General features: G+C 35.6%; 1 protein-coding gene across 1 annotated transcript in view; it reads right to left on the bottom strand.

Annotated features, from left to right (window-relative positions):
- The window catches only part of Dhc93AB (Dynein heavy chain at 93AB), a 312580-nt gene that overhangs the window by 82697 nt on the left and 214483 nt on the right, over positions 1-15400 (bottom strand). The window contains exons 50-57 of the mRNA XM_069846249.1: positions 14123-14342; positions 10516-10677; positions 9077-9276; positions 7988-8144; positions 5598-5786; positions 4187-4426; positions 2700-2933; positions 71-197 (exon numbers count right to left, since the gene is read on the bottom strand). Of these exons, the coding sequence (XP_069702350.1) occupies positions 71-197; positions 2700-2933; positions 4187-4426; positions 5598-5786; positions 7988-8144; positions 9077-9276; positions 10516-10677; positions 14123-14342 (1529 nt within the window). The remainder of the gene's footprint in view (positions 1-70; positions 198-2699; positions 2934-4186; positions 4427-5597; positions 5787-7987; positions 8145-9076; positions 9277-10515; positions 10678-14122; positions 14343-15400) is intronic.

The raw sequence follows: 15400 nt of genomic DNA, 5'->3' as shown, positions 1-15400 counted from the left end.
AGAAACTAGCGGTGTATTATTAATACAACAATTGTAAATCAAACTATAAACTACTTTGGTTAACATTTACCTATTGCCTTCTCAGTCGAGACTTTCTCTGTTTCAACTCTCACAATTTCAATCAAAGCATCCGCAGCTTCATTCTTCTGCTTGAGTTCCACTTCTTGGATTGCAAGTTTGGCTTTCAAGTCGTCAACCTATCAAACATAATTTACAATTCATGTTGAGAAATAGTCAGCTAAGTCTCTTGTTAATAACATATAGAAGAGTCCAGGGGAAAAAGGGGGGGGATGCCCACTTTTAAACAATTCTCAGGAAATCAATTTTAAAATTTGGAATTCCGTCATTCCGAAAACAATACTGATAATTTAACCAGCAGTTATTCGGTAACTGTGAACTTTCTTCCCCTTTTCTAAGTGAATACACTTCATATGAAGTATATAAGCGAATGGAAATCTGAATTTTGCCTGAAAGTGGACATCCCCCCTTTTTCCCCTGGACTCTAATTATTTATTCCGTCTTATGGCTTAAGCATTGATTACATCTTATTTAGTCTTAATACTAACGTGTTCGCCCTCTGTAGGGCATCTTCAGGCACGAGATATAACAGATTTCATCTAAAATCAATTACAAAAACTTTGCTTCACATTTGGAAATAACATGACTAGAGTAAAAATATGACATAGTGACAATATTAATCATCCAAAACAATATTAAAAGATCATGTCAAATATTAAAACCAAATTAAAACGACGTACGTTTGCATAGCTATGAAGTAATACTGAATACGTGATGTTGGCATACAAAGTAGATCTATAAATACATTGGTGTCCTAAATATATTGTACTGTTACAAATAACTTGTTGGAAAGAGAGCACATTGATTTCTTCTCTATTTACTTTCAACAAGTTATTGGCAACAACACAATATATTTAGGACACCAATGTATTGAGATCCACTGGGTGTTCATTTCAAAGTGTGTCATGACGTCATTGTTGTTGGGTCACCGATTTGAAGCGAGTTTCAGCTTATATGTTAGAGAAGTTGCCTATTATTTAAGGCGTTCTTCAATCTGAACTTGAGAACGTGTACGGTATAACTTCAACGTCGTAGCAACAGATGGCGGTCTGTACGGTCTGTGTGCTACCATAACCTCCTTCGAACTGTGTTTTGCGCCGGCAAGTCGTACGCAGGGTATTTGTTATCATCGGTTGCGTACGGTAACATTCCACAACACAAATCAAATGCTCCGTGTCCATGTTGACCGTCGAAGTTAATGTCAACAAATACGTAAGTAATCGTCTTAACCCTCTCCCCATATCCCGACAGTACGTATTTCCAAACAGTTCACATTCCTGCCACTACCGGCGTTGCCGTACGTATAGGTACGTACTCTTAAGAATGAACGCCGTACTTGCTAGGCAACTTCTCTTCCTCTTAGGTTATACACCTCTGCGGAAGTGTAGGAAGATTGAATTCTCTAGGCCCATCAGCTAGCCACATGAAGGCATACAGCGAGCCATGACACACTTTGAACTGAACATCCAGTACTTTGTATGCCTACATCACGTATTCAGTATTACTTCATAGCTATGCAAACTTACGTCGCTTTAATTTGTTTTTAATATTTGACATGATCTTTTAATATTGTTTTGGATGATTAATATTGTCACTATGTCATATTTTTACTCTAGTTATGTCATTTCCAAATGTAAAGCAAAGTTTTTGTAATTGATTTTAGATGATATCTGTTATATCTCGTACTTGAAGATGCCCTACAAAGGGCGAAAACGTTAGTATTGAGACTAAGATGTAACACATCAGTGTTTCCTTTCATATGTAATTAATGCTCAAGCCCTAAGACGGAATAAATAATTAATTATATTTTGATACATGTTACTATCAAACATAATTAAGACATTAAAACATTTTTAACAATTATTATTCTGGGTGGCCAAACATTAGAGCAGTTAAATTATTTCAATTATTTAGGCCATAAAATTTATTATATAAAAATGGAGATTTTTTGGAGAATATTATCAAAAAGAAAGAGATAAACAGAAAAACTGCAAAATTTCTTCTAGCAACAGTTTTCAACAAAAATTATTCAAATCTGCTTTACAGGAAGCTTTACCTGAGAGACTAGATTTGCATAATATATACGTCACTGTGTACGTTAACAGAAAACCACAATTCCAAGTCACACAGAGTTTGTGTGCACTCGATGTGGGTCTCTGGCGTTCCGTCAGCCCACGCGAGTTGTGTGGATATAAAGGGAAAAGTTGAGACGGTGTCGGGTGGAGTTCCCGGGTAGCTCAGTTGGGAGAGCGCTGGTACGTTCAACCAGAGGTCCCGGGATCGATACCCGGCCCCGGAACGATTTTTCCCTTGAAATTATTCAGGTTTCAACAACATTCTAAAACAACTACCATATTCAGCGCGGGCATTTATAGCCTTTAAACGAGGTGCAACAGCGATGTACAATATCAGAACAGACACACGCTTAAGGGGTTAGGTACAGCTTACAGCAGTAAACATTTTGGAAATATTCAACATTTTTTTCCTCCATTACTGTATCTTATACAATAATGGAAATTAGTATGTGTAAAACACTGCCCTTCTGCTATTAGAGACATGTAGAGAATGAGGTGTAATCTAAGAAGTGACCAGGAGTACAGTAGGAGGTGGTTGAAGCGCACCTGCTCCGCCGTGCTCCTCAGCTTGTCCAGCCCGTTCTCCAGACGCGCAACCTTGCCCGTCAGTTCGGCGCTTTTCTGCCGAAGCAGCTTGGAGTAGAGGCTGATCTGCTCGAGGAATGACTTAGGCGTGGTGTAGTTGTAGCGGCGCTCGTTCTGCAGGTACACCCGGGATGTGGCGTTCACAGACATGTGCACGAAGCCCATGAAACGCGCCACTGAATCGTGGAAACATTCCTGCAACAACACAACATTGTACACTCTTTTAAACATAGCTAAAAAGAAACGGATGAGCGTATGTCTATTTTTTAAAGTCATTCTTGTAAATTTGAAATATCCCATTATACAGAGTATTCCAGGTTAAGGAGAGATGATGTTTTTAATATGGTAGAAAACGAGTGAATTTCCAATAATTTTTTTACTGCTTTAAAATACATCTTGATATGTACTGTATATTACATAAAATTTAAAGCACATAAGCTACTGCGACACTATTTTTAAAATCTCTGGTACACAGAGATTTTAAATTACACTAATCTTATATTGCAATTTCCCGTAACTTAAATTTTTTACTTTATTCTCATGCGAAGAGTTGAATATCTTCGCAACTAGTAATGCTGCTTGCATGATATTTGTAACACACATTCTTTAGGGTATTAGGAAACTTTTGTCTGTAACGAAAATTTGTTATTTTGTTCCATTAAAAAAATTCTTACATATTTCTATAAAATTCATTCTTAAAGTGTAATCATTTATCTAAAAATTCTGAAAGCCAACATCAAAATTATGCTGTAGACATTTTAAACAATGTGTTTTCAGAAGTAAAATGACAAAGAGATTTTGAATTTATTTAAAAAAATGGCTTAGAAATTTTCATTTTATTAAATTACTGTATCCTGGTACATTTCCAAAAATTGGCCCTGTCACTTTGATGTACTCCAAATCACATTTTTTTTTCTACGCAAATAATGATTTACTTCCATCTAGTAAAAATGGCATTTTGCCAAACATCTGGGCTCTAGTTATCAGGTTCTTTTTAAAATGAATTTGAGGGAGGTGGGATATGATGATAGAGACTGGATTAATCTTGCTCAGAGTAGGGACCGATGGCGGGCTTATGTGAGGGCGGCAATGTACCTCCGGGTTCCTTAAAAGCCATTTGTAAGTAAGTAAGTAAGTAAGAGAGTAAGTAAGAGAGTAAGTGAGTAAGTAAGTGAGTGAGTGAGTAAGTGAGTAACTAAGTAAGTAAGTGAGTAAGTAAGTAAGTATCAGTTCCTCTAATAATAAAAGTGAATTCAGAATCGTATGGATAGTACTTATCGAGTAAAACAATGTTAGCATTTAGAGAAAAAATTATCTTTTACTGAGAAAAGTATTCATTTGTGACTAATATGGTACTATAATTTTCTGTTGTACTTTATCCAAGGAATAGGCCTAAGCTGTTAAAGTCTGCACTCTTATATTACTTCTATTCTGTATACTTTACTCACAGGCAGAACTTCTAGCTCTTCCAGGAAACGTTTTGATACTGAAATGAGCGCTTCTTGTGGCCATTCGTGGAACCAGTTGATCGCTGTGCAGTTGATAATAGCAGGGAATTTACGAGCGCGCACCCTGAGGGTTGATCCAACTGGAGAGAAACACAGCACCACCTTCAACTGGCGCCGAACACGGTCGATGAAAAACTTCCAGCAGTTCTCTCTCGTGTCCAGCATCCCAGCGCCTTTCACCTTCAAGTAAAATATTGTGAATGAACCAGTCTTTAGAGTGGCGAACTACAAATGTTATTATTTACTATCAGGTCATGCAGCGGAAGGTACTAATTAATTCTCTGACGTCATGATAGTTTTAGGTTTCAACTACAATTATGTGTAAGTGTAGTACTGGATGTTCATTTCAAAGTGTGTCATGACGTCACTGTTGTGAGTCTGCGATTTGAAGCGTGTTTCAGCTTTTATGTCAGAGAAGTTGCCTATTAATCAAGGCGTTCAATCTGAACTTGAGAACGTGTATGGTATAACTTGAACGTCGTAGCAACAGATGGTGGTCTGTACGGTCTGTGTGCTACCATAACCTCTTTCGAACTGTGTTTTGCGCGGGCAAGTCGTACGCAGGATATTTGTTATCATCGGTTGCGTAACGCAACATTCTACAACACAAATCAAATGCTCCGTGTCCATGTTGACCGTCCAAGTTAATATCAACAAATACGTAAGTAATCGTCTTAACCTTCTCCCCATATCCAGACAGTGAGAAAAAACTCACCTCAGTACATGTTTCCAAACAGTTCACATTCTTGCCACTACCGGCGTTACCGTACGTATCGGTAAGTTCTCTTCTGAATGAACGCCGTACTCGCTAGGCAACTTCTCTAGCACATAGGTAATACGCCTCTGCGGAAGTGTAGGAAAATTGAATTCTCTAGGCTCATCGGCTAGCCATATGACGACATACAGCGAGCCATGACACATTTTGAACTGAACACCCAGTATATGGGGTGAAGTATAAGTAATGTTAATTTCAAGGGTTTATTCTTCGAGATATTTCAAACAAAAAAGCTTAATACAATTTTGCTCGTTTTCATTTCCTTTCAGAGATAAAAATTGTTTATATATGAAATATTGGATTGGTGCATTTATTATTTCGTAGCTTTTTTCTGTACTTTCATTCATTTGCTGTTCATGTTTCCATAGCAACCAGGTATTTATTTACGCTACGAACTTATACACCAAACCAATACTTTAGAGCGTGTTTTGGAAAATACATTGGTTGAATTCCCAATATGCTCAGTCAATTTAAGAGAGTAGTGTATTATGATAATTAATTACTGAAAGAATTGGAAAGAGTTGAACAGCGTTGGAGGAAGACAGAAGAGCGAGACATCTATCTGCAGATACTTGCCTCATTCCGCACACCAGCAATAATGTTCTCGACATCATCATCTGCAAACAGATCAGGTACTTCTCCGGACGCCAGCAAATCGTTGATAAGCACCAGGAAGTGCTCGTTTGGGACCTGTGCATCTGTCATGAGGAACATAATGCCCACATTCTTCAAACCAGACTTCAAGTACAACCCTGACAGTTCGTTCTGAAATATATAAAATTCTTATTAGAAGTGTTATATCATTGCTGGACTCAACATTAAAAGTAAAGGAAAATAGAAAAATTGTAGTACAAAGTTACATTTTATTGAACGGATTTTCTTTATATTCAATGTCCATGAGTTCATATATATCTGAAAATGATGTATACTAAATATAACTAACTTTAGTCAATAACGTAATTTTTTTAATAAAATAGCCATTTAAAGAAAATCAGTCCAATCGTCTTAATATTTTAATAAGAAATTACGCTAAAGGAAACCCTACAAATCGTATAATATGCTGTATATATTAAAATACATATTTTGCCAGAAATTCATCATTGAATTCTTTGAAAATAAATCACAAAACTATGTTATTCATTTAAGTAAATGTATTTTATTTTATATGAATGACTTCTTAAAAACATCATATCAGATAACAAAAATTAATGACATTTATACCGAACCAGGAAACAAAATCTGAAATGGTTATACAGAGTGATCTGTTTCGGAAGACATGCAATAAAAACGCTATAACATGAAAACTATTGCTGTTTAAGAAATATATAAAGACATTTTAGAAGAATGGACATTTTTCCCACATTACAATTCAATGTGCCACATTGTGTGCACCACACAATTCATATTGTGAGAATTCATGTTTCTCCCAGTGTGACGTAACATCTCAGGAATATTTTTCCAAAACCTGTTGATGTAATTAGGGAGAGGAGTACGTCACCTACCGTGTTCAACATCTACTTGGAGGATTTAGTAAAGAACTGTTTTCAGAACATGGGAGAAGTGATAGTAAGAGGAAGAAGAATAAAGTATCATCATCATTATCGTAATCATCTCGATCATCATCATTATGGTAATCATCATCATTATCGTCGTCATCCTTATCATTATCATCATTATTGTAATAATCTTTATCGTCATCACCCTTATAATTAATGTTATCATCATCATTATCATCATTATTGTAATAATCTTTATCATCATCATTCTTATCGTCAGTATTGTTATCATTATCAACATTATTGTAATAATCTTTATAGTCATCATCCTTATCATCATTATAATAATCTTTATCGTCATCATCCTTATCATCATTATCGTTATAATCATCATCATTACTGTAATAATATTTATCGTCATTATCCTTATCATCATCATCATTATCATCTTTATCGTCATTATCCTTATTATCATCATTATCATCATTATTATAATAATCTTTATCGTCATCATCCTTATTATCATTATCGTTATCGTCATTATTGTAATAATCTTTATCGTCATCATCCTTATCATCATTATTGTTATCATCATCATTATCGTCATTATTGTAATAATCTTTATAGTCATCATCCTCATCATCATTGTTATCATCATCATCATTATTGTAATAATCTTTATCGTCATCATCCTTATTATTGTTATCATCATCATTATCGTCATTATTGTAATAATCTTTATCGTCATCATCCTTATCATCATTATTATCTTCATTATTGCAATAATCTTTATCGTCATCATCCTTATCATTATTGTTATCATCATCATTATTGTAATAATCTTTATAGTCATCATCCTTATCATTATTGTCATCATCATCATTATCATCATTATTATAATAATCTTTATCGTCATCATCCTTATCATCATTATCGTTATCATCATTATCATCATTATTGTAATAATATTTATCGTCATTATCATTATCATCATCATCATTATGATCATTACTGTAATAATGTTTATCGTCATCATCCTTATCATCATTATCGTTATTATAATCATTATTATAATAATCTTTATAGTCATCATCCTTATCATCATTATCGTTATCATCATTATTGTAATAATCTTTATCGTCATCATCCTTATCATCATTATTGTTATCATCATCATCATCATCATCATTGTAATAATCTTTATCGTCATCATCCTTATCATTATTGTTATCATCATCATTATTGTAATAATCATTATCGTCATCATCCTTATCATCATTATTGTTATCATCATCATTATCATCATTATTGTAATTATCTTTATCGTCATCATCCTTATCATTATCATCATCATTATTGTAATAATCTTTATCGTCATTATCATCAACATCGTCACCATCATAATCGTAATTATCATTATCATCATCGTTTATTAACCTTTGTTGTAATGTACTACATTTCCAAACCTACTTTCAGATCTGGAATTCCGTAGCCTTTCCGCAGCTGGATCTGAGAGACTTCCAGGCTGGAAATGAAGGCGGCCAGACGAGCCAGGGACTGCTTACCAGAACCACCCACACCCACCAATAGGGCACTACCTCGAGGGGATTCTAGGATGCGGTTGATTCTGTAACAACACAATGGCATGCACCGAGAGATCATGATCGCTTCTCTTCATAGAATATCCGTCAGAACAAAATACTCGTAACTTCGTAGGGAAATTTCAAAAGCTAATAAAGAACTACAGTAAAGTTTAAGGTAGAAAGTTAGAAAGAAGTCAGAAAAAACGGCCCGAACTTAATAGGAAGAAACTGGGTGCGTCAAAACACAGTTTGTTTCAAATACGTAATTTTTCCTCCACTTGATTGTGCTGAAGCGTGTCTGGATAGCATAATGATACTTTTAACAGTTTGAATATAGTACAGTCGATTCCTGATAATCCGCGGTAAATGATGTACGAACTTGAAACATTGCAATATTATACAGTGCTGTAGTGGTATAGAATCTTAGAACAAGAAACACAAGTTCTATATTCCTATTGTATTAATATTATATCTGAACTGCGACCGAACATGAGCTGCTCATTCGGGTCTCAAATTTTGTTAATATTATTGTACCTTCTTTTTTTATATCGATTGTATTATTATATTTCTATTTCTATTGTTGTAGTTATATTATGTATAAATAAATAAGTAACTAAGTAACTAAGTAAACAAGTAAATAAATAAATAAACAAGTAAATAAATAAATAAATAAATAAATAAGTAAATAAATAAATCAATAAATAAATAACTAAATACCTGACTAAATAAACAAACAAACAAATAAATAAATAAATAAATAAATAAATTAAATAAATTAAGTAAATTGAATAAATAAATAAATAAATAAATAAATTACAAACTGTTTTCTAGGAATGTACCAATGTTCTAGGTATTCATTAAACTTGTCTGACTGAAAATGAATGAAAAGGCAAAAGACAAAGCCCTGGAGAAGGTAAAAATACCTGAAGAAAAAGAAGAAAGAAGGCGAACTTATTTTCAGCACGTGCAGTCTTACCTACACACGTGCATCATGGCATCTTCGAAGAGCACAAGGTTGATGGCGGCTACCAGATCGTTGTAGCTGGCCAGGGCGTCCTGCAGCAGGGCCGCCAGGGACTCCCAACTCTTCACCTTCATGTACTTGGGCTCACCGATGCCTTGCGCGAAGTGGCAGTACAGATTGGGCTTCTCAGCGAGAGCTGACTCATCCAGTTCCTGCAGCAGAAATGTTATTGACAGTTACCATTCTTTATGCAGGTTCCGTTTTGTATCTAAAAATACAGATAGGCCTATCACTTAATTACTTACAAATGGCCTTTAAGGAACCCGGAAGTTCATTGCCGCTCTCACATAAGACCGCCATCAGTCCCTATTCTGTGCAAGATTAATCCATTCTCTATCATCATATCCCAACTCCCTCAAATTCATTTTAATATTATCCTCTCATCTACGTCTCTGCTTCCCCAAATGTCTTTTTCTCTCCGGTCTCCCAACTAACACTCTATATGCATTTCTGGATTCGCTCATACGTGCTACATGCTCTGTCCATCTCAAACGTCTGGATTTAATGTTCCTAATTTTGTCAGGTGAAGAATACAATGCATACAGTTCTGCGTTGTGTAACTTTCTCCATTCTCCTGTAACATCATCCCTCTTAGTCCCAAATATTTTCCTAAGAACCTTATTCTCAAACACCCTTAACCTATGTTCCTCTCTCAAAGTGAGAGTCCAAGTTTCACAACCATACAGAACAACCGGTAGTGTAACTGTTTTTTATAAATTCTAACTTTAAGATTTTTTGACAGCAGACTGGATGACGAATAATAACAGGCATTTCCCATATTTATTCTGTGTTTAATTTCCTCCCGAGTATCATTTATATTTGTTACTGTTGCTCCAAGATATTTGAATTTTTTCACCTCTTCGAAGGATAAATCTCCAATTTTTATATTTCCATTTCCTACAATATTCTGGTTAAGAAACATAATCATATACTTTGTCTTTTCGGGATTTACTTCCAAACCTACCGCTTTACTTGCTTCAAGTAAAATTTCCGTGTTTTTCCTAATCATTTGTGAATTTTCTCCTAATATATTCACGTCATCCGCATTGACAAGAAAAGCAACAAAAATTAAAGGAAGAAACTATAACAAAAGCTCTCTATATAACGTTGTTAAAAATATAAAATTAAAGAATATTGATGCTCCTCTCACGAAGCTAGAAGCTTTCTATAAAAACAAATACTTTACGACCGTGTTTCCTAACCTGATTTCCTCGACCCGATACTTAAAGGGGGAAGTACGTCATTGGCCTACAAAAATTTAATGAAATTCATTCTTTTTATATCTCAGCTACTATAACTGCTAAATGAACAAAACGTTTCATGCTTAAAATATAAATAATTATATTACACTTTATGAAACACTGTTCAGAGTATTAAAATAGTGCAGCTACCTCGAAGTTCTTCTTGACAATATCGTTCTGAATCTTGTGGTAAGCCTCGATGTCCTTCTCGTCTGTTAGTTTGTCCCCGTAGACTCGCTGGGACTCGTGCATCCAGAGTCGTACCAGATCTGTGGGCTGTGGCAGACACTCGTTGGTGCTGAACAACAAACCCTGCGTATGAAAGCGAATCGTATTCAGCGATACACAATATCGTTTCATCATCATCATCATCATCATCATCATCATCATCATCATCATCATCATCATCATCATCATCGTCACACTACTAGGACCGACACTTTCAAACTAACTAGTACGATTAGCACCGGTCATTTTGACCAGCACCGGTCATTGTGACTAGCATCGGTCATTTTGACCAGCATCGGACATTTTGAACAGCACCGGTCAGTGACCAGCTTCGGTCATTTTGACCAGCATCGGACATTTTGAACAGCACCAGTCATTGTGACCAGCACCGGTCATTTTGACCAGCACCGGTTATTAGGTCTAATAATTAAAAATATTATAGATATTACAAATATAAGAACTAATAAAATAAATCGGAAGTGAGCTACTACATAATAAGTATCATGTAATACAATACCAATTGATGAATTTGCGAATAAACAACAAATTAAATGATCATTAAGACAAAAGTAACTAAATCGCACAAAAACTTTCATATAAAACAATTTAAAAGCAAATAAATAAGCAAGAATAAAACTCAGTCATTTTGACCAGCATCGGTCATTTTGACCAGCATCGGTCATTTTGACCAAAACCGGTCATTGTGACCAGCATCGGTCATTTTGACCAAAACCGGTCATTGTGACCAGCATCGGTCATTGTGACCAGCATCGGTCATTTTGACCAGCATCGGTCATTGTGACCAGCATCGGTCATTTTGACTAGCACTGCCATTTTGACCCGAACGTTTTATCGTCAATTTTTTTTCCTTATTACAAACTTTTATTTCAAATAATATCTTACTATAGACTTAGTGACTGCAATTAAAGAGATGAGAGTTAATTTCAAAACATAATTTGATATCGGTATACACTCTTCGAAGAAAAAATTATGTTGTGCTTAGATGAAGAAATCTATTTTGCTATGTATAACCACTAGCAATTAATTATAACATTTCTCAAATGCAATTCTGTTCTTAACATCATATGGAATGAATAAATTCATGTTCTCAATTTCACAAGAAATATTTGGAAATATACATTTTGTGTGTTCTGAATATATATCTATTGGCAGAGGCAGGTATTTATGGAGATTTAATTTTATCATTTGTGTTTTTTTTATATTGGTGTCGGCGGAGATTGTTGGAGATTGATTTGTACTCTTCGCGGAGATTAATAGAAATTTTGGAAAATAGAATTACTTTGTAATTGGAGTATTAACTCAGTATGAATATTACTTTCGAAATAATTAACATTAAAGGTTCGTTGGATTCTGGTAAAGGTGCGGTATGGTTAATAGATAATATTTGTTGGATTGTGAATGTATTTAACACACATTCATTAAAAACGAAAAAAAAACTCGCATCCCTAAAATTAATACTTTCAAATTATTAGTGAAATGTTGAATTCTCCGTTTTTTTTAGTTCACTAATGTAATCAGAACACCTGGAATACCATGTAATGTAGCCTACTTGGATATATAACAAATTCAAGTGAAAAAACTCAGAATATGAAATTCGCTGTAAACTGACGCAATAGTAATAATTTGCGAATTTGTTAATATTTCGCTATTAGAACTCTATTTCGCGATTTGTCGCGATTGTTTTATTCGCATATTATTAATCAAAACCACTTAATTTGTAAAGATTAGTAAAATCTATTGTATATCTATTATGTCGTGATTTTCGCGACCTCCAGAAATACCCTAATATAGCTCGTATGTTTCGAGTATCAACCAGTCTACGTAAAGGGAATATTTTCGATAATAAGAAAGACTTGCCGCATACTCAATAAACGTACCACATGGCGAAAATGTATTGAGATCATTGTTAAACGGCGGAATACAATCATACAACAGCAATATTTGTAGTTTGCTGCTGAATAAAAATAAGACATAAATAACTGAAACACCCTGTATTTATATAGTTAGCATCAGTTTATCAAGATTCCTCCTTGTACAGTAACATCACTACAGCATGTTTGACTATAATTATTTATTTACTGTGCCGCCTTTGCTTATCTTAAAAGTTAATAATTTACATTAACGTTTCAGATACATTTGTATCATCTTCAGATGTAGAGTGTTAAATGAACATTTATAATGAAAACCTTGCCCGATGGTATGGAACTTATTATGATTTTCGAGTCTTGCTAATGTGAATTGCTCTAACTTAACCTAAGTTGGTCTACTGGGTGTTCAGTTCAAAATGTGTCTTGGCTCGCTGCATGCCGTCATGTGGCTAGCTGATGAGCCTAGAGAATTCAATCTTCCTACACTTCCGCAGCTCAGGTGTATAATCTAAGAGGCAGAGAAGTTGGCTAGCTAGTACGGCGTTCATTCTGAAGAGTACGTGCCGATACGTACGGTAACGCCGGTAGTGGCAGGAATGTGAACTGTTTGGAAATACGTACTGTCGAGATATGGGGAGAGGGTTAAGACGATTACTTACGTATTTGTTTACATTAACTTCGACGGTCAACATGGAAACGGAGCATTTGATTTGTGTTGTGGAATGTTACCATACGCAACCGATGATAACAAATACCCTGCGTACGACTTGCCGGCGCAAAACACAGTTCGAAAGAGGTTATGGTAGCACACAGACCATACAGACCGCCATCTGTTGCTACGACGTTCAAGTTATACCGTACACGTTCTCAAGTTCAGATTGAAGAACGCCTTAAATAATAGGCAACTTCTCTAACATATAAACTGAAACTCGCTTCAAATCGGTGACCCAACAACAGTGATGTCATGACACACTTTGAAATGAACACCCAGTATTAAGTTAAAAACACTTGCAGTCCATGTAGTACAATTTACAAGATTTAAAATTATTTAAAAGTGATATAAAACTATAAATATAATCAAAGGAATATAAAACGTTGTAGGACACTTTAAAACACTGTAAGCACTTGTGGGCTGTATTTGCCAGTTTTTGACTTCGTTAGATGGGGCTGCTTCTGTTGATCTTGATTTTTAACAACGAACTAAAACAGACTACTGTTTTTATCACTAACATGTCAATATTATTAACAATGTGTATTATTGAAGCATTTCATTCGATTTTGGTCAATAGATTGTTGTGAAAATCATAGATATATGTTACTATGTACTACGTTAATGTAAATTATTAACTTTTAAGATAAGCAAAGTTGGCACAGTAAATAAATAATTATAGTCAAATAGCAATAACTTATCGGCATACCACAATATGAAATTGATCACTACAGCAGTTATATCTCTCAGGACTAATTATGACATTGGCATATTATCAGTTTTATGAAAATGAATTGAAATTATTTTGAAATAAATATTACATGAAAAATAGCCAAAACTTCTAACTCCAAATTTTACGTAAAATGAAGGTAATGAATTCGGTTTAAATGGCAAACTTTCATGTTACATTCAGAAGCAAGAGACACTGTACCTGGAAGATGTTTGAGAAGTCCCTGAGGTTGAAAATGTAGTGGAACTTGATGGCGGTGGGCAGGAAGACCTGTGTGACCTTGACGTGCAGGGCCAGGGACGCTGCCACGACATTCGAAGCCAGCTTCGTCACTGACGGCGGGAAGCGGTACTCGGGGTTCGACATGTGTTGGGAAATGATCGAGTGGTATATTGTGTTCACGCCTTCCGCTCCAGGAAAACTGTAGTAACAGTAAAAGTATACAAATATTTACATTAAAAAGTTCAAACCTGTCCAAAAATGTCACTTAAACATTGACTCCTATGAAATTTTAAACTATCTCCTTCGCAGTAAAAGACTTCGGGGAGCAACTGGAGAATGCATGTGGTACAACAGCACCAACAATGCTCCCTACCAGTGACCGAGCCGTTCCGAGCCGTGCGAGACAAAGAGAAGCGATATGTAATAATAATAATAATAATAATAATAATAATAATAATAATAATAATAATAATAATAATAATAATAATAATAATAATCCGTGGCGCTATAGCCCGTGAAGGGCCTACACCGACCAGCCGGCTGCTGGCATCACGCCCACATGCCGAAGCAGAGGTGGACGATCATCCCACCAGAACGGAGGTATCGTGTGGTTAGCACGATGATCCCCCCAGCCGTTATAGCTGGTATTCGCAACCGGATTTCGCTACCTATCGTAGCTCCCCAAGTGCATCACGATGCTGGGTGAGCACCGGTCCCATACACTGGGCGAAATTTCGTGAGCAAAATTTCTTCCCCCGTGAGGACTCGAACCGGCGCGCATTCCGTAACGCGAGTCCTAGGCAGGATGCCTTAGACCGCGACGCCACGGCGCGGGACGAAGCGATATCACAGTCTAGTATATACAGTCACGAAGCTCACTACGTAGTAAATATGCAAACATTAGTTAGTTGCTCACCACTAGGATCGCTAATATCGCCTTATTACCAGAGTCCGTGGATATCCAGAGTACCGCAATCGTTTGAGCCGGCAAATGCCGACAAATCCGCCATTGTTAGTCCAGCGCGCGCTATGCAGTATACAGTTGCATAGGGAAAGAATGTAATTTAAGTGCGAAAAAATGCAATGCTGCTGTGTTCAGAACTGTTCACAGAGAACTGAAAAAAGCGCACATTTGTTTTCTCTGTGACAAGGTGAAAGAAATAAGGAAAAAGGAAAGAAGTGACTATAAATATAAAAAGGAACGATCCGCTACCTAAGCGAGCATACATTGTGAGATTAATGAATGACTGTATTTTG

Source organism: Periplaneta americana, chromosome 14 (assembly GCF_040183065.1).
Source record: "Periplaneta americana isolate PAMFEO1 chromosome 14, P.americana_PAMFEO1_priV1, whole genome shotgun sequence".
Taxonomy (NCBI): Eukaryota; Metazoa; Arthropoda; class Insecta; order Blattodea; family Blattidae; genus Periplaneta; species Periplaneta americana.
Note: the sequence above shows the minus strand (reverse complement) of the source record. Positions and strands in the feature narration are given on the sequence as shown.